This window comes from Micropterus salmoides, unplaced genomic scaffold (genome assembly GCF_014851395.1).
Source record: "Micropterus salmoides isolate LMB-PRFRI ecotype aquatic unplaced genomic scaffold, ASM1485139v1 Ms_hic_scaffold_18, whole genome shotgun sequence".
Lineage (NCBI taxonomy): Eukaryota > Metazoa > Chordata > Actinopteri > Centrarchiformes > Centrarchidae > Micropterus > Micropterus salmoides.
In genome coordinates, this window is record NW_024040928.1 from 18,092,953 (window position 1) to 18,119,208 (window position 26,256).

Here is a 26,256-nt window from a genome sequence, read left to right on the forward strand (position 1 = left end):
AGTATTCTAACAGAGATAACACAAACAGTGACATTAACTTTTCCCATTTCAGTCCCGAACACTCACAAATAGGAAAGAAATCTGTGAAATAATAAAGACTGTTCCAACAGAAAGTTTTGCATTCATGTAGGACCCCTTCACATTCTCTGATATGCATTAACAGAATGGTTGCTCTTCAAATCTTTAGATCAGGACAATCCATCAAATATCGCAAACTCTGTACCAAAGTGGCAAGCTGGTGCATGTTTGTTTAAATGAATGCACAAAATCTTAGATGGTTTCACTCAACACTTAACTGCAGCACTTAAAAGAACATAGAATGAGCTACCCATTTGCTGTACTCATGGAGTAGTTTAAACAGGAATCCTGCTTTGATTTATGTAAAATTGAACTGCTTAGCATTTAGCAAAAATACCTCTGTGCTCTTTTTCTGCCCCATATCGAGGTTAGCAAGAAAGTAGGCTAATCCAAACATGACTATAGTAGCGAGACTGATGTATTGTAAGCAGAGGAATGTGATGTATTTTAGGAATGCATTTTTTTAGATCCAAATCGGAGTGGCTTAGCAGCGAGGACTGTACTTGGCATGTTTACAGCAGCAGTTGCTCGTAGCTTTCCTTTGACATCTTGTCCATTGTGCAGCAGTGTGTCTTTTGTGGCGTCCATGTGAACCTTTGCTCCTTTTCCTTCCCGTGTTTGAGGTCTCATATCATGTCAGCCCACCTCATCAACCTGTCTCATTCGGCTCGTGTATCATATATTCGGCTAAAGTTCAGGTCTGAATAGGTGAATGCAGAGTTTGGACGGCATATGATTTAGAGCCAGTGGTTGTTTTATCTAAATGCCATGCCGTGCTCCAGGCCCTTGTGCCGCCTCTGTGGTCTGTGGATAAAAGTAATTACTACAGGGCCTAAAGCCACCAGTTTTGGCGTTTGGACCTCTGCTGCCACATCCTGTAAGCAGTGGCTTTGCTTTTAAAAAGCTCTCTTTTCTTTTCTCTGTACAGCTCTTTTTCATAACTGGTATTCTGGTCTGGTCTTTTCTTCTCTCATCCAATTAAAGTCACCACAAACATCGTTTCAGAATTTTAATCAACGCTTGATTATTTAGCAGGTGTCTGTTTTGGATTCAGTGTGTCTTTATCTACCACTTTCCTTCTCCGCCACTCATCTTCTCCTCTACTTTTCACGTGCTCTTCTTCCCCTCTCCATCTCCGCCAGCCGCCTCTAGAGTGTTGCCAGAGCGCTGCCTGCGTCTTTGAGGGAAACCTCCGCTCTTCCCAGTAATCACCACTTAAAGGGAATTCCTTCTCCAGCAGCAGGCCTGCAGCTCTGTATCTTTGAAGATTTGATGGTTTCATGGCTATAATTTGCTTAAAATAACACCAATAAAGTCATGAAGCTGTAAATGCCTAAATACCTAATGTTCCCAGATGAAACACAAAACAGCCTTTGATTTTGCAGCTTTCAAGCTCTTCTTGGCTACTTAGTTTCTATGGAATGTGTTTTGAGGTGTTACAGATATATCCTTATTATACATACATGATCTATTTAAAGAGGTTCCAGTTACAACTCTTATTCATACAGCCTGCTGATTATCTCTAAAACACAGTGTAAACAGGCACTTTTGTGGCATTAAGCTAAGCTATAATCTAATAATATTCAGCAATATTATACATTCTTGCCTAATGCAAGAGGCTTTACAAACAGTATTTCACAAGCAACATAAAAGTGTGTGAAATTATTAAGCTGCTGAACAATAAGCAGCATTAAGCCTACATTATTATAACGCACCAGTAATACTTAATGCTGTGCTGCATTGTTCATTATCCAGGCTCGGCCAATAGGAGGAGGTGGCATTTTTCAAAAGCAGTTCCTCATCCTCCCACCTGCCCTCCGTTCATGTTAGATATACCTGTCGTACTCATTCTTAGCCGACACTGAACACCTCAGCTTAGTGGACCATGAGGAGAATTAGTTAGAGCTTCCTTCCAGTCTGACCTGAAAGGAGAGACAGGTAATATTGCAGTGGAGGCTCCAGCTGGGAGAGCCTTTATAAAGAAGTAATACATGAATAAATCACCCTCTATATATTTATATTGGCATGTGACCTGCACCAGGTTGTGACTAATCAGTGAATCCCTGGGAGGAAAGCCCTCTTTAACAGGCCTCTTTCTGTGTCATGTTGACACAACACAGCGGCCCATCACTAATCTCCATCATACCTGACCCCCACCATCGCTGGGTCAGGCTTTAGGGTCATCACATGACCACAAATGAGGAGCTCACAATCACAAAGGGCCTCTTATTTCTAGCTTTACAATTGGCGGAAGGTTTGTGATTGCTGCTGAAATGCGGACATTCTGGCCTACTGACAGGTTAAGTTGCATCATATGATAGGATCACATCCGTGTTGGATGATGGATACAAAAGGCAGGTGCAGCCATCTGCGTCTATGTTTATATCAAATCCCTATGCTGCTTGTGCAGGGATTGAATGGACCTGGCACGCCTTTCAATCCAGTTCACAACAAGAGCGACCTGTTTGTACACGAACAGCATTGCGACCGCAACCTCCTGTCTTTTAATGACCGAATAAACAAACCAGCAGACATAATAGTGTGGTGCTTTTGTTAAGGGAAAGGGCACAGAGCTAGTTAAGGAAGGAGTCTGGCCCCACATGAAAAGAAACAGGGAGGAGAAGGAGAGACGCCTGGGTGTTCCTCCAGCATTGTTCAGCATTCTGCCTCTGAGGGACACCTGTCATTGGCTGGGCGGTTTACACAGGTGCCTTAACCCCTCCTGATTTGTTGGCCTTGAAAGGAGGCTTCAGTCAACAGGTAGCATGAAGGGAACAATAGTGACGATCCTAAAGAAGAGACAGAGAGAGAGAGAGAGAGAGAGAGAGTGGGAGGAGGGCGGGATGGCAAAAAAGAGAAATTAATTCTTCGGAAAGCACCTGAGGGTTTGTGTGAGATAATCTGTTTGCCTTTACAGTCCCACTTTGTAGGGTGGAGGAAGGTGTATCGGAGTGCTTGCGGTGCTCAAACTGTTGCTCACTGTTCCCCCTCTCAAGAAACTCCTCCTCCAAGTGGCCCGTGCGAATTCAATCATCCATCTTTGGTCCTCTCTGTTTCACCCTCTTTATAACCTCGGCCGTTCCCATGGTTACACCGCTGTACCGGAGGCTCAGTTAACTGGAGGGCTGCACAAACTCGTGGTCTCTCATGGCACTGGAGCTTCGCCAAGAACCAGCCCTAATAATGTGATTCTGTTACACCAACGCCACACACCCTGGCTTCAAGAGCCAAGCAGCGAGGCTTGTTCCTACCACGTTGTTTGTGTTGACGTTTTGTATGCGTGTGTGTGTGTGCGTGTGTGTGTGAGGTCTCGCTGCCAGGGGAAATGCCAAGTTCTCTCTCTCTCTCTCTGTGGAATGTGGCGGGCAAAGCAGACCTGTGCGTGAGCGGGAGAAACTAGTTAAGCTTCACAATGATAGAAAGGACCAGCATTTCAATAGTGAAACCATAAGTGCAATTCCAAGAACTAGACAGTTTCTAGTTCACATCCTGATAATATTTTACGTACCATGCAAATAATCTCTAACAAACCATAAAATAGAATATCCATGTACACCTGTTGTCCATTTTCACATCCCAGCCGCAGGTGGAAACCTGTTACTGTGAGCAATGATGGTTTAATAACCACCCCCATTTAGAGTGAGGCTGACCTTTCAAAGCCTGAGCCTGTCTCTTGTTCCTTGCACCTTTTAACTGTGGCCATGGTGATAAGGGGGACAATGTGTGCGTTTTGTGTGTACGTGCATGCGTGCCTAATGTGTGTGTTAGGGGACACTGTTTATTTCCCTACCAAACACTAACCAAAAAAAGGTAATTGAATCACAGTGTGTCCACTTACTAAGTGTGTGTGAGCGTGTGTGTTGACTTCTCTGTAAATGTGTTTGCAGAGCACTTAAAATGAAGCTTGAGCTTGCTTTGGAAGGTGTTTCCGGTTGTTGAACAAGTTTTTAAAAAGCTAAATGGTTTCAGTGTGAGTTTAATTTAGATACTGACCTGGATAAATTTGGGAAGATAAATTACATTTTTAAAATGTTTTTGAATATCAATGTCTTACTTTAATAATTAACAAAATCTTTGCCATTGTTCTCCGGATATCTTGCCTGTCTTGGTTTTTAAGTTCAGAAATCGGAGAAGCTAAAGCAGAGTGTTTGTTTCTCATCTGCTGCAGCCAGCACATAAACAGTCCAGATAGGTCCAGAAAGACATTATATGACAGTGGCCAGTGGACCAACTCTCTCCTTTATCTGTGCTTTTCTTCTCATGTGCAGGCTGGAATGTTAATGGTGGCTTTGTGATGGGTTCACTTATCTTGTGTGACTGACAGGCTGACTGGCAGGTCTCAAAGACTCTAAAGGGGAAAGTAGAGTTTGCCTAGAGACCCAGATGAAAGAATAAAAAGTCACACGGTGTTTGTTCCATTAAATGGTTTATGTAATATTTGTATTCATGGTCTTGATACCAATTGGTTGTTTTATGCAAGTAACATGGTTAGGCTACTGGCAGGCAAAAAGCATGCTAATAGAAATTGAGCCTGAAGAGTGGCAACTAACTAGCTTTAAGAAAGAGAGGTCCAGCATGATGTCTGGGTAGGTGTATCTGAAGCTTCAAATAAACAGTTCATCACACTGTCAGAACCACGTGGATTTTAAATTGTTTTTTGCTATATGAATAAATATGATGACCAACACCCAGCCTGGTAGCATTTTTTAGAGCTAGCAATGCCTTGAAATGCTCTCAGAAAATTCCAGTAAGTAGGTACTATATGTGTGTGCTGTATCCTTGTATAAAAAATGTAATAATGTCAGGCTTTAAAAATCATCCTTGGCAGGTATTTTTTCATATCAAACACAAGAGTATGTGCTAAAGCCATGACCAGAGGGCTGACACTAACAGCTAAATAAGCTAAAGCTTTACCCTGTCTGTGCTGTTGCGGCATTCTAGGCCTGCCCTGGAGGCATCTTTTAGATGTAGGCAGTAATCTGTCAGGGCTTGCTGATATGCAGCACTACCAAATGTCAATGGAAACAATCCATTATTGAACAAAAAAGATGATTTAGCTGGGGCATTGGGGCAATGCTGTTTTCAGTGAAATTAAATTTTACAGCCGTAGGATCCTTGTACTGCACATGTAATGCAAATTATGCTATAGGGCTACAATATGCAATCTTTTTTTTGTGCATTCAGTGATGGTCAAAGGTAACAACTGCTTTGGCATTTCCTGTCTCATAGGTTACCTGTCCAAAGTGTTGAGGAATTATACGGAGCAGGCCTGTGACGGAGACTTCTTATCTGTTCGCTGCCCGCCCCGCACCACCATCACCGTCCAATCAGCTTTTTATGGAAGAAGAGGCGCCTCTGACCCCCAACAGTGTCCTCAGACCTACCAGGCCCTCCTAAGTTCTTATAACGCTCGGGAGGATGATCGATATTGTTCTGTGTCCACTGCACTACAGGTAAATAACTAAGCTCACACATTCCTGATGTTTGGTTTAGTGACTGAAAATTATAATGTTGTTATCATTATGGTTAGTTTTCTTCTTTTTTGAAAAACGGGCAAAATTGATTAAAGTTTTTCAAAGTCTGTGTACATCTCATCCCTTTTTTCCCACTTCCCTCTGTTAGTCCACTCTTGACACACACACACACACACACACACACACACACTGCTGATCCTGAGAGAAAGTGTCCTGTTAAATGGTCAAATTCGTCAAGGGTTATATTTTGGAGGACCACTGATTATGTAATCCTTTGTGAGGATGTTTTCCGGCAAATTACACTCTCTAAAGAGGAAGCAGGCTTGCGTGTTCCCTTGACACAAAGCGATTTCATGGGGTCTTTGCCTTAGCATCCTCTCCTAAATTGGGATGCTGCTGGACTAGAACCCCCGCTTTGCAGCACCAATACAAACACACACAAACACATCCTCTTCAGCATTCATTCTGTTTGGTTTATTCTTAGTCCCCCTGCCTTCTAGCGTCGAACACCCTCCGTTTCCATAATGGACAGGACAGCCATGAATGCACAGACACAGAGAGCGCATTGTGTTGAAGTGAGAGAATGACTGACTGCTGCGCCACCCACATTAGTACAACCCTGAAGAATCCCATTGTACCACCTGTTCATGACCCTTGGTTTGCTGGTATTGCCATATGAATGTCTCCATTTATAATGCTTAGTTCAGGCATGTCCCAAGAAGGGCACCTATGAAATGTCCATAGATATAATAAAAGTTACTATTACCAGTTCCCCAAGCACAAGATCTTTGTGTGTGTCTGCAACCATAAGTTCAGAAACCAAAGGTATTTGAAAGAAAACCGAGAAAAACATCAAATCCTTACATTTAAGAAGCAACAATTATTGTAGATTGGTTTTCTGTCAATCAACTATTTAGTATTTAGTTTAGTAACTATTGACCAGTTACTTCACTAATCCAAGCAATCCTTATATTAGAAATTCTAATAGCAGTATTCAACATTGCGGTAACAGATTCTCAGTCTGAAGGATGTCCATTTTCCATCATGGTACATATATTTTCTTTCTTTAATGACATGTGATAAAGAGATCTATGTATCCCTGGCTATTCTTAACTTAGAATAGAATGAGGCTGGTTTTATTCTATATTTTTCTTATTGTCAAGAAAATCCAATGAGAAGACCAAAACCACAAATGTATTAGTTCATCACTCACCACTTTATGGCTCCCCTACCCTTTCTGTGGCACCCCAAGCCCAGTCTTTCCTACAAGACAGGTAAATCCTTCAAAACAGGTCAAGAATATATACATACCTTTTTATAAGTATTTTATCAGTATTTAACAGCTGGGCACTGCACAGAGGAATAAGCTAAAAAAGGCTTTGGTTACTCAGGCACTTCTTAATTTGTATACTATGTCTATTGTTGGTTCTGGTCTTTTCATGGGATTTTACCAGGGTTTTCTTTTAAGTTTTCACATATTAATCATTAAAATCACTCAGAGTGAGGACCTGCATATGTATTTGTTGTGTTGTAGGGGGAAATACTCAGATATCCCTTAAGTTGCTCTGCTCTGTAACAATTGCTTCTCCTTTTATGTTATATTTGGGGGAAGGCTCTGAACAGAATCCACTCAGCCTTTTCTTCCAGTGAGTGGGATCTCAGTATGGGAGAATGTATTGTGTTGGAATGTGCTCACCTGGGTTACAGCCGGCTAAAGAAGATGAAACTAGAGAAGCCAACGGATGCCAGGAAATGAGTGGAGTAGAGCTTTGCAAAGATTTCTTTCTCCCGTTCCCTTATGTGCTCCTATCCTCCATAAAGTATTCCCATGGCAATAAGCAGCCTGTTTGAAGTTGTTTTATGTTTGCCTTCTGCTGGTCTCACTGTAGTTGGCTTATTGTCCTCCCTCTAAACCTCTCTTTGGTCTTCTCCCACTCTCTGTCACTCTTTCCTTCTTTAGAAAATGCTGGACGAGTGCCAGGACAGAAGGAGCTGTCAAGTCCTTGTCAACAGCCGTGTGTTTGGGACAGACCAGTGTCCTGGCAGCAGTAAATACCTCATTGTCTGGTACAAATGCAGACCTAGTAAGTCCCTCATCGCCTCAAATCCTGACAGTGACACACATTTCTGTCCTTCCCTGTGCTGGGACTGTTTCTTTCTCTTTTCTCGCATACCTCCACATTCAGTCCAAAAAACACCAGGTTTGGGATAACTTCATTTGTACCTGAGACTGCATGAGTTACAGGAAGTCCATGTCCACATTCTGGTTTAATTGTGTACAGCTGAAGTTTTAGATTTCTTTGCTTGATCAACCCTAGGTCTTCACTGTTGAAATTTATAAAGTATCAAATTATTAGAGCTGGGAGAAGTGTTGCTTTGTAATGCACATCCTCCTTTCAACCAAGGCCATCACAGGAAGGGTTGACTTACACTAAAATTATCAATTTCCATATAATATATTGTATACTGTAGACACAGGCACATTTTTATCTGAAAAATAGTTTTTATGGGGACAAATCACAGAGCATTTACAGGTGCTGGTCATATAATTAGAATATCATCAAAAAGTTGAGTTATTTTAGTAATTCCATTCAAAAAGTGAAACCTGTATAATGTATACATTCATTCCACACAAACTGATATATTTCAAGTGTTCATTCCTTTTAATTTTGATGATTATAACTGACAACTAATGAAAACCCCAAAATCAGTATCTCAGAAAATTAGAATATTGTGAAAAGGTTCAATATTGAAGACACCTGGTGCCACACTCTAATCAGCTAATTAACTCAAAACACCTGCAAAGGCCTTTAAATGGTCTCTCAGTCTAGTTCTGTAGGCTAAACAATCATGCTTCCCCATGATTGTGCCCAGCTGTTAAATACTGATAAAATACTTTAAAAAAGGTATGTATATATTCTTGACCTGTTTTGAAGGACTGCTGACTTGACAGCTGTCCAAAAGACGGCCATTGACACCTTGCACAAGGAGGGAAAGACACAAAAGGTCTTTGCTAAAGAGGCTGGCTGTTTACAGAGCTCTGTGTCCAAGCACATTAATAGAGAGGCAAAGGGAAGGAAAAGATGTGGTAGAAAAAAGTATACAAGAAATAGGGATAACTGCACCCTGGAGAGGATTGTGAAACAAATCCCATTCAAAAATGTGGGGGAGATTCACAAAGAGTGGACTGCAGCTGGAGTCAGTGCTTCAAGAACCACCACGCACAGACGTATGCAAGACATATGTTGCTGTTGCATTCCTTGTGTCAAGCCACTCTTGAACAAGACACAGCGTCAGAAGCGTCTCGCCTGGGCTAAAGACAAAAGGGACTGGACTGCTGCTGAGTGGTTCAAAGTTATGTTCTCTGATGAAAGTAAATTTTGTATTTCCTTTGGAAATCAAGGTCCCAGAGTCTGGAGGAATAGAGGAGAGGCACAGAATCCACGTTGCTTGAAGTCCAATGTAAAGTTTCCACAGTCAGTGATGGTTTGGGGTGCCATGTCATCTGCTGGTGTTGGTCCACTGTGTTTTCTGAGGTCCAAGGTCAACGCAGCCGTCTATCAGGAAGTTTTAGAGCACTTCATGCTTCCTGCTGCTGACCAACTTTATGGAGATGCAGATTTCATTTTCCAGCAGGACTTGGCACCTGCACACAGTGCCAAAGCTACCAGTACCTGGTTTAAGGACCATGGTATCCCTGTTCTTAATTAGCCAACGAACTCGCCTGACCTTAACCCTATAGAAAATCTATGGGATATTGTGAAGAGGAAGATGTGATACGCCAGACCCAACAATGCAGAAGAGCTGAAGGCCACTATCAGAGCAACCTGGGCTCTCATAACACCTGAGCAGTGCCACAGACTGATCAACTCCATGCCACACCGCATTGCTGCAGTAATTCAGGCAAAAACAAAAAACTAAGTATTGAGTGCTGTACATGCTCATACTTTTCATGTTCATTCTTTTCAGTTGGCCAACATTTCTAAAAATCCTTTTTTTGGTCTTAAGTAATATTCTAATTTTCGGAGATACTGAATTTGGGATTTTCATTAGTTGTCGGTTTTAATCATCACAATTAAATGAAATAAACATTTGAAATATATCAGTCTGTGTGTAATGACTGAATATAATATTCAAGTTTCACTTTTTTTTATTTCAGTTACACTAAAAAACTTTTTGATGATATTCTAATTATATGACCAGCACCTGTATATATTTTACATTGAGCACCTTTAAGTGAAATTATCAGGTGGTGATGTATCCCCAGTATAAAGCAGCAGTGCAAGACACGGAAATGGGACAGAGCAGCATAAGAAAGCTGTGATAAAAGATTAGTCTACTTCTAATGCTGACTCTAAATGCATTTTATACCAAAATATGTATTCGTCCTTTGTATGTTTTACCTCATTTGAGTGTATTACACTTAGATAACTTAAGGTAACTGAAGAATTAAGTTGCCGTTATTCTATAATTTCCTTATTGCCAACAAATTCCATGAAAAGACCAAAATCAGCAGTGTGTTAGTCAGTCACGCAATATTTTTCAACTTTCGTACTCTGTCTGTGGCCATAAACCTAGTGGTTCCTACTGAAGATGAAAATCTTTCCCAAATATATACTTTCAAAAAGGCTTAAAAGGGCTGGGCACTGTGGTTTTTAGCATTAGTGCCCATGTTTTTTGAAGGAACAAATCACCTAGCTCACAAATGTGAGTCACTGATGTGTGGGACAACATAAGCTTTACCAGGCTTTGGTTGTACAGGCAATACTTGTTACTAGGATCAATTCATTACATTTGGTATTTTCATGAGATTTGTTGACAAAAAAGAATTAAGCATCACAGTATCTAGAGTCCTTCTTGCTTCTGCCCTCTTCTCTGCTTAATTTAAAAGTAAAAAACACAATCTTTCCTTCCCTATCTAATCTATTCTTCCCTCTCTGTGTGAGCCAGGAAGCTAAGAGTATCACTCCAGAGGGGAGCCACAACAGTTCAGTAATCCCACCCAGATTCTAGTCTCCATTCATGGCTCAGTGCTGTGCTGAGCCGAGCTGCACTGAGCTGTGGAGCAGTTCACACTAGAGTGACCAGAAGTGGGCATTAATCCACTGATCCCCCTGCCCTCCCCACTTTTTCTTTCTTCACCGGACCCCGGGGCCAATCAACAACTCTTTGTTCACTGTCACTTAACCAATGACTTCTCAGGGAAAGAGAGAAAGACCGCATGGGGTGTTAGTGAGGTGCAACGGGCAGGTGTCACTGCCTCTGAAAAGAGAGGTGGATGGAGGGTAGAGGAAGTGGAGGAGAAAGGGAGGGAATGAGAGCGAACAAGAGTGAATCCGTCACCAAGAGATATAACAAACCCGTCCTGCCACTTTTCCCTGCTCTCTGTCTTGCTATTATTTCTGCATTCCTGTTCCACTCCCTACATGGACATAGAAATGACTGCTGTTGTGTTTTTATTTGCTGGCCAGTGGAGCTGCTCTGGCTGTCACAGGTCACTGTGGCTGGATGTGTGTGAGGAATGCCTCTGCATGGCTCTACATGTCCACTGAGCGACACTACCTCTGCCTGTTTACACAGAATGAAGCCTTTTGTCAGGCCTTTATTTTCTGTGCTTATTAAAGGGTCTTCTGCAGAGGTTTGTCCAAAGAAAAAATGAGACAAAAATGGGGGAAGGAATTGTGAATACTCTTCTTATCTGAAAATGCAAGTAAAGAGAACCAGCATATTGAGAGGGAGTGTCTTCTCGACAAGGCAAGACATGAAGTTAACTGAATGATTGACAGCTGAGAGTTTGTTCATTATAGTCTTTTAGGTATCAAATCAAATAGAAAGCTAATATTTTATCCATAAATGGTATATCCATAAATAAATGGCTTATTATTGACAAATCATTCTAGAGTTTGGGGGATATTTCTTGATTTTTGTTTTGTTTATATTAGATAGACTACATTACTTTTGGAAATGACACTGGTCGGTTGGTATTTGCTTTTTTGTTATTTGTAATTTTTTGTATCCTCTCTCCAGACGAGTATAAGAGCAAGGTGGTCTGTGAGGAGGAGAGGATGAGGCTGAGCTGCAAACGGGGCATGCAGATCGCTGTTTACTCCGCCATGTTCGGCCGAACTCTACAGGGCACCCTGGAGTGTCCCCTGCACCACAGGAGGGCCCCGTCAGTAGGTGAGGAACCTTGTCACTCTCACACTGGGGGTAGCGAGATAATCGAGTGGCTGAGGAAGCTGCATCTCTACCAAAGGACCCAAGAAAAGGCTGCACCAGCTCTTCTTAAGTTCAAACCTAACTTAGTTATATTGTCAGTGTTTACTAAGTGGAGATTTGTTCATCACTCACTTAACATGGGTTGCACCACACAAACTTGTTGCTGTGATGGACAGTAACTAAGTACGTTTAACTTTACATGTACTTAACGGGCTGTTAGTTAGCTCACCTGGTAGAGCATGCGCACCATATACAAAGGCTAAAGTCCTTAATGCTGTAGCCCGCATTTGAATCCGACTTGTGGCTCATTTGCTGCATGTCATCCTCTCTCTCACATTTAACTGTCTCTCTTTGGCTGTACTGTATCAAAAATAAGGGCAAAAGATGGCTATAAAAATAATAAAAATTTTGAACAAGTGTACTACTTAAGTATATATTTGCAGTAGTTGTACTTTACTTCAGTATTTTCTTTTCATGGCACTTTCTACCCCCCTACAGCTCCAAGGGAAATATCGTACTTTTTACTTAACTGCATTTTTATGAGAGCTTTAGTTACTCGTTACTGATACTTTGTTATAAATGAGACTACCCAATAGTTTAGTACAGTTGAAGTACAGCTTAAATGATTAGTCAATCGACAAAAAATGATTAGGCAACTATTTTGATAATTGTTTAGTAATTTTAAATTTTTCATGTTAAAAAAAAACATAGTTCCAGCTTCACAAATATGAAGATTCGCAAATGTGAAGGTGGAATTTTGGGTTCTTGTTAAATGTGGCATCCTTTCTCAGTATATTCAGAACTTTTTTTTACTGAGTATTAGTACTTTTACTTTGGTTAAGGATCTGAATACTTCGTCCATCACTAAATAGAAAAGTGTTAAACTTAGTAACTACATAAATTTAATAACTACTAGCTAGTATTTACTCAAATCTTAGTAAGGACTTTACAAAATGTAGTAACCACTAGCTAGTATTTACCAAGAGCTTAGTAAGGATTTTATACACAAACAAGGACTTTACACACAGACTTAATAATGGATTTACAAATATCTAGTTCAACCCAATCCTGGTTCCTGGTGCTGCAAGACTCTGTATTCCTATCATGTCCCAGGATACTTTTTTGTTATGATCTTAACTGATCATCCTCTTGAGAGGGTGGGCAAGGGGTGATAATCATATTAACATCACTTTGACATTATTATCATTCGCTCCATTTATAGCATCAGGTTTGGGGTCAGTCTGAGGTCAGGAGAGGAATGAGATTTCTTACATGAAGACACAAGCTGAGAATGCAAATCAATGATGCATGATGTTGAATGAGTCTCCTTGTCCTGCTAATGTTCTCATACATATTAATGATTTGGGAGAGTGGAACTTCAGGTCACTCTAGGCTTTGATTTGTTCTTTTTGCTAAGATTTGTCTGAGCAGAACACACCAGGCGTCATTATGCATCCATCTGATGTGGGGGAATGAAACATTTTTATTGATGGGTTTTACCCGTCAGCACTTGAAACACCTCTGAACCACAAAATGAACTTCAAACGCTGCCAGGCTCATAACTCCGGTTGAATTCTCTCCCTCATGAATTTCCTTTGACTTAGGTGATAGTGCCTTGAAATGCTGTTGTGGTTTGGCAGATTTTATAATTCCTGTACAGCGTCTTTGCCTCAGAGGCTCTGTAGCAAACACTGGCCTGCCACACCCATCCTTCAGGTCACCTGTTTATACTGTTCCGCTGGCATTACTGATTCAGAATTTAACTTTGAGAAACATATCACCGTTTAGCATTTCTTCATCTTGTTAGGAATGCATGCTGGGATATATAAAGCCACCACTCCAGCTCAGGTAGACACAAACATGCACACACATATTGCCAGGGGAATTGGGGTGGAATGTAGATCAGGTGTCTCTGTCATCCAAAGCGCAGAGTTTGGCCCGTAGAAAAGGGACAGTATTGAGTTCCCCTCGAGTATGTATGTGTGTGTGTGTGTGTGTGTGTGTATGTGTGTGCATGTCAGAGTGCACGGGATATCCAGATGTACTCTCGCCCTTGTTTAGGGGAATGTAATTGACTCTAAGCTTGGATCCATGACAAGTATTAGTATAACCATAGCTACTGTGGTGGCCCTGGCCTCTTAGCTGGGCAGCTCATTTATTTTGCTTTAGTCTGTATTGAAGGAAATGGACAATGCTTGAGCTTGAAAATAAGCAGTTGTAAGTTAACTGGCTTGTGTGTGTGTGTGCGCGCACACACGCATGTGCTCATGAGTGTGTGCTAGGAACAACTTGTATAAAGTTGTGAAGGAAAGGTGGGTGTTTATTTGTGTTACCGTCTTTATGACAGAGGTGACGGGTCGAAAGGCCAACACAGGCGTCACTGGGAGACAGATATAAAGAATAGCATTGTGTGAGTGTGTATGCGGGTGTGTTTGTGTTATTGTATCCTATATGAGCATTGAGGGCTGCTTTGAAGCAACCTCCGCATGCAGGTGGACCAGGAATGTGCGACAGGTAGGTGTAGAGGGTGAGACAGGCCTAGTCTGATATCTGGTTTCAGACTCAGAATTAAATACAGTAGTTGAGTTCTCACAGCACTGATGGAAAATGGACTCTACTGTTACAGTTGTACAAAGGCCAGATTAGAGCAGAGGAACAGCAGTGTTTACTGTGAAATTATAATAACCGTGTGTACGTTTACATCAGCTGTACACTCAGACGTACACACACGCCTTGTTGTTCCTGTTCAGCAATTATACTGCATGCTGTTCTGTCTCTCTATCACACACACACACACACACACACACACACACACATATACGTATGCGCACTTCAACCACCCACAAACACCTCTTCAGGCTGTTCCAGACAGCCTAGCGGTGCCCGAGTGGGATTTCCCCCATTCAGCTACGTCTTTCATGTGGCTCCCATGTCACCAGGAGCAGGAAGTGAGGGTGTCTTGAGTGACAGCCCAGACACACACCATTAATTATTTCTAAATGCTTTCCCCCCTCTTTTTTCCCTCCCATCCAAGGTGGTACAGTGCCTCGCGCATGTGTTTGTGGTTCTGCATGTCTGAATAATCTTGGGTTTGGCAAGTTTGTTTAGCACCTATTTTGATTTAATGTCTCTTTTAAATGTTCGTTTGTATGTGCCAACAAGGTAGGTTATAGTAATCTCCTAAACCACGCTGTCCTGGCATTCTCACTGCTGCCTGGGGTCTGAGATCAACGGCTGCACCTGCCCAGGCAAAATATGCAGTGTCAATCAGAAAGACATGACAGTGTACAGCAGCAGTGAATTTCTTGTACACTTTTTTCCTACAAACAACCTCTTTTCATCTTTTATTTCAATTGTATCCATAGACTAGTGTTGCAATTCAACAACAGCCACCCACCAAAAAAAGGTAGGTTTTTCTTTGTAGTTTGCTGGGGACATTGTGTGAACACCAACCATCTTCTGGGGACCTTTTTTTAGTCAACACACCGTATTTAGCTTGTGAATTTTGCAGTCAATTTCCCACCGTAGAGAGCTGTAGAGAGCAGATATCTGGTTGCTTGTTGAATCCAAAGCCCTGGAAAAGTACAACAGACAAAAACAAGTGCATACACAGGCATGTGCGCATAAAAGTAAGACCTTCTTTGATCTCGTCTGTTCCTTGGTTTTTGGGGTGTGGTGGGAGTGGTGGAGTCGGACAGGTCTTGGCGGAGAATCCTCAAAGCAAAGGGGCCTGCTTCAGCCCTCCTCTCTCATCTGCCCAATTACCATCACACACACCTCTTGACATCTAAATAGCCCCCCATAGATGGCATGCGGGGTCTTTTTTTTTCTGTGAAGGCCACCGCGCTTTCACTTTTGAGTATGTGCTTCAGACGAGGTGCACAGCTTGATGTTTCAAACTGTAAGCACGGACTGGTTGGTCTCTCATATCATCGCAGTAGCCTTTAAAAGCCGATCTTGCACAGCTGCAGTTCAAATTTAACACTTGGCTTTTGGAAGGCTGTTCAGTTGTTAGGGTGCAAGTATCTTCACTGTAACTCTATCTGCATTTCTCTCTGACTTTGATGAATACAGAGCAGATAAGTAGCAGGAAGTCAGTGTTGTTGTTGTGGACTTTGCAGATAAGAGAAAATGTACAGTCCTGAAAGAGTAACTATACTCCAGTCTATCAGTAGTTGACCGATTTCAGTAATTGAATTCTTTGTGGTGACTGTTTTTCCTAAACCTCTCTAAAATAACATCCCTGACGTTTGTAGTTCAGCTACCAAGAACTTCACCGCACTTCGTGCACATGTTTTCCAGGATAACAGGTCCATGCAAGATTTGGTGCAAAGGGTCACCACTGATTGGAATTCAGATGTGGTGTTTGAATATATGAAGGGACATGTAGTCAGTCATAACACATATATGGTTGCCTGTTTTGGTAACAAATGCCTCTGACTCAAGAAATAACCTGTATACTGTTACATTACAATGAAATCCCACTGAAGTGAGTAGAACATTTACAGTAAATGTGTGTCTGGGAGAGTGGTTTCAATTTCATTAGTGGCATTCACAGAAAGCACTTGGCGTGTGCAGGTCCATTCACCCTATCACCCATCTGAAAGTCACTTTTCAATTCTACAAAGACTTTTAATCCCACAACAATGACTTAACTCTCCCTATCAAATGATACGCATGAGGTGAGTCACAGTAGAAGAGGAGATTAGTACTTTTGACAAGTTTGTCCTCCCATTGTCTTGGAAATTCCAGGAAAGGTGTGCGTGGGTGGAATACCTGGAGGAGTGTGATGAAGCATTGCTGCGAGAGTTTTCAACAAAAGGTTGCTGTGGATGTGCCGCATGCGTCTGTTTGTGCACGTTTGTGTGGGTGGGTTTGTGTATCTGGATTTGTACATGCTCAGGGTGTGTTTTTATTTTAGGGGAATACACACACGTGCTGTCCTATGAATTTGTTTGACAGTCATTCAATCCACCAGCACATACTACACCCACAATACACTCACCCCACATAAGGGCTCTGTGACAAAGTGGAACTCAATGGCAGCAGCCATCACAACGCACATGATGTTATAATTACGTTGTTGCTTGGTAAAAATTTGGCATCATGTTGGAGAGTAGATTGGTAGATTCATGGTGAAGATGCAATCCAAGGCTTATGCTGGTTTCAAGCAAGCAGAAAGTGAGATGTTTGACGGATGACTGATGTGACAAAAGGATGTGAGCAACAAAGAGGCGCTGGGCAACTGGTACAGGGCGTATCAACACACATGTGAGAAGACGACGTTAGCAGAAGGGTTCTCAGCCTAAAAGAGCACTGTTATAGCAGGTAGTAACATTTAAGGAAAAATGTGACCTCAGTCTGTGATCAGTCATCGGTGAGAATACATGTGTATGTATGTTTGTCCAGGAAACTCCTCCCTTTCCCTTGTTCACTGCTTCCCTTGACTGTGGACCTTCTCTTCTGAACCATAGGCCTGTCCTTGTTGGGCGGGTGGAGGATAGATTTTGGGTGCAAAGGCTCGGAGGTGGCTGAGGGTAAAGGTTAGAAGTATCACGGGTTATTCATGCCTGTTCCCTTCTGTGTGTGCGTGTGTGAGAGAGAGAGGACTGTCTGTGTTAAAGCTACTAATGAGAGCCAGAGGAAGTCAGATCCTGGGGAATGCTCTTTTAAATTGCATAGAAATGCTGTGTGTGTGTGTGTGTGTGTGTGTGTGTGTGTCTACACATGTAAGCATAGAGAGTCAGTGGACAAAGAATAAATGTGGCTCCACCCTCTTGTCTGTAGAGGTTGTAGAAGTCCCCCCCGCTGGTCCTCTGTGGGCCCTCCGTCTCAACTAATCACCCAGTCAGGGAATCAAAGCTTCAGCTAATGGGGGCCTGTCTGTCAGTGGGCTTCCTTGTCAGAGAGGAAAGTTTTCAACGTGGCTCAAACAAGCCCTTAGGGAGGGCAAATGAAAGCATATCACAGGCAGACCAGGAGGTCAATGTGCTGCAGCGTCTGCATATAGACACTAATACAGCTACACACGGTCACACAGATCTGCACACACTGGGATTGCATTTTGAGCAGTAGTCATTGGGACAAAGTTAATGGGACACTGTAAAAAAATCTGTAATTTTAAAGTTTTATTCCTTTTTATTTCACAGTTTTTTTCCTATATTTTTGAAATACATGAAAATACTGTGAATTTACATGTCTAATGTAAAATAACATGAAATGTCACATGCCAAATGAATGACATGTGATTAACCATTTATTCATTTTTTAAAGAAAATATTGTTTTTTTGACGTAAACAAACTGTTCCATTCAGGAATTTCCCGTATTTTCACAAATATTATTTTTATTATTTAAAAGAAAAAACTGTTAAAAATAAGTTTAACACTGTAAAAACATTTCTTAAACTTGGTACAATTAGTAACAAGAGTTTCTTGTTAATTGACAAATATCTCCTTTAATTATGGATATTTGGAAAATAAAAACATTGAATAAATGTTATTTCAATCAGTATATAGTGTCTACAAGTATTGTTAAACTGTCAAAACACAGTTTTGATCATTGAAAACAGCCATAATTACTGTAATTTCACAGCTTTTGACTTTTATTATAATTCTTAGATTACAAGTTAGATTAACATAGTATATAATTGCCCCAAAGTGGTAAAATTTAATTTATTGTTAAATGACAGGATTTCACACCTTTTAATGGGGTTAAAAAAGAAAACTTCCAGTAAAATTAAGAATTAAGAATTAATTATGAAAAATTAAGTTTAATGCCATTTTACAGATACTTGATTGAAGAGTCTTAGCTATAGGTGTATTATCAAAACCTAAAGTAAACATATTTAAATCCTGTTTTTTCATAATTAAAAATTACCACATGTTCACATTATTTTACATATATCCATTTATCCTATAATAGAGACCAGAAACCCATTTTGAGTAATCTTGTACTAGGGTTATTTATGACAGTTTCAGACTTCCTTAAATTTACTTAATTTGAGCAAACTCAGACATTTATTCATTTAGCGGACGCTTTTATCTAAAGCGATTTACAATTGAGGTCGCACGTGGATGGGTCACAGTGGGAGATTGAACCCGGGTCTCTCACACCAAAGGCATGTGTCTTATCCATTGCACCACCACCACCCCAGACCTTTTAAAGTACCACCACAATACAAATTTCCACATCTGATACTATTTATAGACCATTTATTCAGTTCCATGCTCACAACAAATAAGCCACACAAGTCAAACATTTCAGTGTAAATAATTGTTCTCCTGAAACAAAAGTAGTTTATTTTTTATATACCTTATTGACGACATTTTCAGATCTATTCATTAGAAACCTAATTGGGTCAACATGAAGAATATTTTGGATACTGTTAGACACAGCTCCAAGATTAAAGTGCAATCTGAATGTAAAGTAATTGGAAAGTATCTCTTAAAATGCTGGCATTTTGCTTTCATAGGACTGTACAGAGACATGAAAGGCAAGGGAGAGGGGGAAATGGTGGTTTTACATACAGCGAACTTAATGCACAATCCAAAGACTTCTTCCCTGGTTTCAGTATGATATTTTATGACTTTCTAAAGCCAGTTTTTGTATCTGGTAAATGTTGTTACGGCTATATGTGTTTCTCTGTGCTGTGTATCCTAGTTCCTTTTCTGTCCTCTAGTTCTGCCCCAGGAGTGCTACAGCTGATTGCTGAATTAGGTCCACCTGGCCTTGCCACGCAGTGCACAACTGTGTGTTCGGGAATTATATCTCAATGCCAAATATGCTGGTTACAGCAGATTTTTTTCTCATACATGATAAACTGAATGTCTTGTGTGTTTTGGCCTGACACTTGAATAAGTTATTAATAAAGTTATTGGGAGAAACTCCTCCATTGAGACAAGCAGTTTGGCATAAGACAAAAGTCTATTTCAAAGCACCAGGGAATTTGGTCAGAATTCAATGAAAGAGTGTTTTCTGAAACTAAAGATTTTCAGATGAAGAAAGTTGTGAATTGTTCTCTATCGATGAATCCACATGTGTTTTCAACAACTGTCTAACCTTTAAGGTGTCCAGTTATCCAGTTACACTCGCTGGTTCCCACAGTCTTCCACCTCACTTCGTGCTGGTTAGGAATTCCAGTGTGTCGGCTCCAGCTGGGAAGAATCCGGTCGCCGCCCCCCTTCCCCCCCCCAAACCGCGTCCAAATGTTCAGACATCGATTCGGGTTCACATTCTTAAGAAGCTTTTTGCACACAGTCTTTGATCTGGACACAATTATTATCAGGAAAAAAAGTCTGGCCCTTGATTATGACTGCTGTAATCCAATAAGGCAGGAATGCACAGTTATTGAGAATTCAGTGACTTCCACACTGTGCATGACCACTGGATCGCCCTCTGTCACACCTGACTGGGACATTTACCCTTTGACCTGTGCCATCATTCATTGTGGCCTGTTGACGTGCGAGCCAAACCTCAACCACCTCCTGCCTGTCTGATCTCCCTCTCTTCCTCTCAGAGGGCCACCAGGGCAGTGTCCACTTTCAAAGGCTCATCTCCTTGTGTTGTTTTTAAGGGTTAGATGGACTGTGGGGCCTGGGAGGCATCCCTGTTGAACCCCGGTGCGTCCACATTCCCACAAGACCCACAAGTAGGTCATTATTGCTCCTCACACCTCAGTTTGATGGTGTCACTGAAGTTCATGAGGTAGATCATAACAATATTGATTCAATTGGAGTTACACAATTAACTGAGAGCATTTCCAGAATTTGTAATGTTAAAACTGCTGCATATTTTCCAGACCCTTGTGCCAATGAAGTAAAAATGTTGAGTAAATAAATAAGATGAAAATGTAATGAAGCATCTTTTTTTCTACATAATTGATTCGGGCCCGAGCATGAAACAAGGTACCTATTGGAACTGAAGGGATTTTTTTTCTGCAAAGTAATCTAATCTCTTTGGGGGGCCTAAACATGCTCAAAAACTCACCAAACTTTGCACATAATTGAGGACGGAGCGAAAAATTTCATATTTTATGGGTCTCTCACATGGGCGTGGCAAAATGGCTCGCTAGTGCCCCCTACAGAGCAGCCCCCGGCCAAAGTTTCACCTATGTGTACGAAATTTCTGTTGTACATGTATAATATCCAGATGTACAAAAAAGCCTCTAGGAGCAATGCACCACACCCATCAGGAAGTTGGCCATTTTGGATTTAATGGTCATTTTTGGCGATTTACACACTTCGTACTTTAAAAAACTCCTCCTAGAGAATTAATCCGATCGACTTAAAATTTTTGTTGTGCAGTCTAAACCCATTGCAGATTAAAAGTTGTACAAACGGTGAGTTTTCGTCCACGAGCAGACGTCGAAATCGACGATTCGCCATGAGACAGGAAGTTGTTGTAACTTGACTGTACATGTTCAGATCTGTACCAGATTTTATACATTTAATAAGAGTCCTGCTCTGAACACATATACATGCCCACATTCACCCATAGTCATAGCGCCACCTACTGGCAACAGGAAGTGACCTTCAACGAAGCAGCCCCAGCGGCACGTTTCACTTACATATACGAAATTTCTGTGGCACATGTATGATGTCCAGACGTACCAAAAATCCTCTTAGAGCAATGCCCTAAACCCAACAGGAAGTCAGCCATTTTGAATTTTATGGTAATTTTTGGATTTTTTACTTTAACGAACTCCTCCTAGAGAATTTGTCCGACTGACTTCAGATTTTCTCTGTCTAATCTAAAGCCATTGACGATTAAAAGTTGTACAAATGGGAAGTTTTTGTGGAACCGCGTGCCCGTGGCATGGCATCCAAAATCAATGATTTGCCATGAAACAGGAAGTTGTAACTTTAGTGAACATGCTCACATCTGCACCAGACTTTACATGCTTGATAATGGTCCCGCCCTGAACACATCTACGTGCCAATATTCAGTTATAGTCTTAGCGCAACCTACTGGCAACAGGAAGTAAGCTCTGTCTGACACTCATCGTGCGATTTAAATCAAATTTGACAATGTGTTTCACACTTGACGTACTAAGACATAACGTATAGTTACTGGGGGCTCTCAAGCGCAACATAGGGGACACAGGAAGTGACGTTTAAGTTTTCCGTGCAGTGTTCGAAGCGTGTACCAATTCAGAGACGCGCCGGCAGAGCTGCGGAACATACAGCGCGACCTCGTCACACCCCAACATGCTACACATGCAATGGCCCGCCCAACACTGCTTGCAGCTTTAATTGTGATTATTATTTTAGCCATAGTAAGAAAACAGCCCATAGTCATATTCAAACAGATAATTCTGCCTATCATCGCATACCATTAATAATAATAATACAGTATTTGTTGTAATAGGGAATAGGGATATATACTCTGTCAGCCATTCACAGCCTGTCTTGTGCTGTCTTTAAAACAGAGCTGAAAGTCGATTGATTAGTCCATCCCCAGATAATTGTTGCTGCCTTTCTTTGTTTGCTGAAACTAAAAACAATAATTTTAGGATGTCACTCTTTTTCACTGAGAATTTCTTTCTGATAATTGTAAGACTTAACAATTAATCAGTTTATCAAGAGAATAATCAGCAGATGAATCAATAATGAAATTGCTTGTTTGTTGTAACCCTACTCTGAATTAATGAGCTCCAAAAATAGTTCATTCAAAAGATTGTGAGCACAGCGGGTCAACAGAGTAGTCCCATTATTATTGAGAGGAAGGAAGGGAGAGCGGAAAAAGGAAAGAGAAGAGCCTCATCTGTCTGTCCAGGCTCCCCAGAGGATGAGAGCTGCAGAAGAGAGGGTCTGTAGGAGCTGGCGGGTGCTTAGCGATGATGTATGAGAGCCACATCTTTTTCTCTGTCTGGTCTCCATACACAAACACATGCACGCGTGCGCGCACACACACGCACACGTTGGGTCAGATATCCCTTAGACAATGTGAAGCCCAAGTAAGGTTTCTTTATGTTGGTCTGATGTAGACAGAGGCCCCACCATGGGAGCTGAAGCCTTTATAGGAAGGAGTGTGGGTGTGAGTGTGTGTGTAGGTGCGTGTGTGTGTGTGTGTGTCCATGTCTGTTGTAGCTGACAGAGACTCATGTAGTCCCTTTGTGCCTGAAGTGCTACTTGTCCATCAAACACTCAAGGTAGTAAGAGACTCATATACAATATGAACATTCAGTAAATCTTAAATAAGGATATAAAGTTATGTAGACTCTAGTTCTGGTAATGAATTATGATTGGATAAGAGGTTTTCCATAGGTGAGAACAGCAGCTATATAAAGTTATTAGAAAGGTATCTCTGCCTTGTTGATGAATAAACTAAAAATCATATGAAACAAGCAAGGTCATGACAGAATCCAAAGCCTCTGTCTTGTCTTGTCTTTTAAATATCTGGCCAGGACAATGAGCTGTCACTAACTCTGGCTTTCTGTCCACTGGCCTTGTCAAATAAACTTATGGCATTTTGGCTTAAGAAATGACCCAAATAATCCAAATTATTTGCCAATACATTTTTTGTTGAATGACTATAACTACTGCTTCATATCCCCCTTTTAATTAGTACCAAATTACACAGTCTCCCTTCTTAAGAAATTAGTTAGTTATAGATCGGTTCTTATTTGGGAAGTGATATTCTCACCAGAAAAGGTATAAAAGCAGTAACCCCTCTATTTTACGTAATATAATCAGTCTGCATGTCCATTAATAATTCAATGCTTTTCCGCTCTCTGTGTGTCTGTCAGACTGCCAGTCGTCTGTGGCTCTGCAGGTTCTAACCGCCCGCTGCCAGGGAAAGAAAAGCTGCCTGGTTCGAGCCTCCACTAGAGACTTTGGAGATCCGTGTTACTCTGGCACCAGGAAGTACCTCAGTGTCATCTACACCTGTGGTGAGTCCCCAACACACATTTAGTGAGGGCTTCATTTTCTTACCACCAGGGGGTGATGTATGCTCACTGATCAGCTTGACTTAAGTCTTGTCCATGATGTTTTAGCTCTGTCTTTCAGAGTTACTAGCTCTGGGCTCTGTTATACTCAGAGAAGAATTATATATCTTTTTAGACTATAAATAGTTTCTTAAATAAGGCAGGTTTTGAATATTGAAGCAGTTATTTTAAGTTAGTTTCTATGTTAAAGTCACATTATTCAAGTGAACATGGCACTCCCAAAAACAACGTTGGCATTGTATCTTCAGTTTCAACTCTGTGCGGATGAGGGAGAAGACCATCGTCTTCCTTTTTATCTGTTCCCCACCCCTGTCGTAATCTGGACCTGTCAAGGCTGTAATTCATTTGCCACAAACTTGGAGACACACTGAAACGCGCACACACGTTATCTAGACGCCTCAAAGCACCAGGAATTGATCAGTCAGCACCATGCCCTGGAGCCTTTCATACCAACCAAAATAACTGGCACATAGCTCTAGATCCAGACTAGGAAGACTGCTACGCCCGGCATCTCAATGTGATTTTTGAGCTCTAATTTTAAGGATTGGATTTGTGTCTTTCCCCAGTGGGCCTGAAAACTGTTATGTGTCTCTCAGAACTGTAAATTACTCTTTTCAATGCTTGACTTTGCCTCAGTTATAATTCTGATCACAGTTTATGGCTTGTTTATTTGCCTGTTTTGAAGATCCCCTCACTCGATCCATTGTCTCCAAATGCTGCTGTGGGTTTGTCAGATTGTTGTCCAAGAAATCCATCCATCCTTTATCTCAGCAACAACTTCTCAGTGAAGAACAAGAACATGCATACTGTTGTGTTTATGGAATCGTTTAGGTTGAATCTGTGCTGGCCTCCGTTATCTGTCACTGATAACACAGCATACTCTCCTAACAGCTGTGGTGCTGAGTAAATGTTCGAGTGTTTGTAGAGCACACACGGGATGTGGGAAGGTGTAAATGTTCAACTGATAGAGGAACGTGCTGTGAGAGGGTAGGAGATGGGTTTTCTGGGCTGCGGTGAACGGTGAGAGGGGTTTGTACGTGAGTAAATCAGTCTAGCTGCTATAGACATGAAGTCACTGGTCGCTCCAGGCTCCAGCAAAGTAGTAATTTTGGGGGATCCTCTTTCGTTGGTGGTTGAGTGTGTGCAGGATTGACCCCATTTGTGTCGGAGTAGGGGATGCAGGATGTCTGTCTCCACATTTATGTGCATATCTGTGTGTGTGTGGTTGTCTGTACAATTTTTTATTTAAACTGAAAAAAAGTGGCATCTACTTACACAAAGTAATTAATAATAAAATGGATACATAACTTTGATTGGTGAGAGTTGTATGTACTTATTATATTTGAGAGTAATTTCAGCAGAGTAAGAATTTTTTTTAGTTGTCAAATCCATTATGTGTTTGTGTGTGTGTGTGTGTGTGTGTGTGTGTGTGTGTGTGTGTGAAGCATGGGCCGCACCGCTTGAAGGAGGTGTTAACCCACTTAAAATCTTTACTGTCCACAAGATGACTTAAGTACTGTTTTAGGAGCTTTTCCAGCCTGCCAAGAATAAAATAATTTAGGAAACTGCATTTTATGAGTGTATGTGTGTGCATGTACACGTGTTGAGTATGTGCGCACGCAGGGATGAGTACGTGTTTGATTCACAGCATGGACTCTCTATCGGCCTCAGCTTGCCTGTGATTTATAAAGCCATCAACAACACCGAGCTCCAGCTTCTTCCTCACACAGCCCTGGGGGTGGACTTGCTCCTTAGCAATAACACAGCGGCAAATGGCCCTGAACCTGACATCAGTCTCCCGGCTGATCACACACACTCCCGCTGTCAGGCTTCATTTACATCCACTCCCCCTGGAGAAAGTCCCTATGGTTTGTTTGTTTGTCAAAAAGTACTTATCGCAGACTGAATGCAGCTCTAAATATTTGACATCTTGGTATTTCAGAAAGATAAGGTATAAAATATGTTTGCAGTAGAGTTCTGTGTCACAAATTATTCATAGCCTAAACTCGGAAATATTTACCCTCATGTAGAGCTTGATGAATGAGACTGCTCAGGGCACTTTCTTCAAAAAGCAAGATTCCAATATGGCTCCTTTGAAGTTTCTTTCTTCTAATGTTATGTTGGTTACTTTTTCAGGGTTTGACCTACACCTTTCAAAGCTGCAGGAATGAAAATGTGATTTTAAAAAGTCAATTTCTGCCATGTGTTGTATGCGTAGTGTTAGCATATCCTTTTGATCATGTGTTAGTATAACAACTGTAGGAAGGGTCCTATTTATACAGCGTGCTCAACCAGATGTCTGAGCCTGTCCTGCAGCCTCACAATGTCATTCTTCCTTGCTGACATCGTTCCGCTGCCTGTGAGTGAAAGATACAGCCTGAGGGCATGCTTCTTCTGTATATGTGTGTCTTTGTATCAAAAAGCACAGCGATTACTTTGAACTTAATTTAACCATATATGATTTATGGACATTCGTGCTGATCAGATCATATCCAGAAGATTATTTCTCTCATTCCCCTTCTCCTTCCTGTGTCAGT

The 26,256-nt window shown here is 41.4% G+C and overlaps 1 protein-coding gene across 1 annotated transcript in view; it reads left to right on the forward strand.

The window, feature by feature from the left end:
- LOC119909204 (protein eva-1 homolog A) overlaps positions 1–26,256 on the forward strand; it is a 76,607-nt gene that overhangs the window by 14,238 nt on the left and 36,113 nt on the right. Inside the window, exons 2-5 of the mRNA XM_038727309.1 lie at positions 5,308–5,531; positions 7,513–7,636; positions 11,580–11,732; positions 23,519–23,662. Coding sequence (XP_038583237.1) covers positions 5,308–5,531; positions 7,513–7,636; positions 11,580–11,732; positions 23,519–23,662 — 645 coding nt within the window. The remainder of the gene's footprint in view (positions 1–5,307; positions 5,532–7,512; positions 7,637–11,579; positions 11,733–23,518; positions 23,663–26,256) is intronic.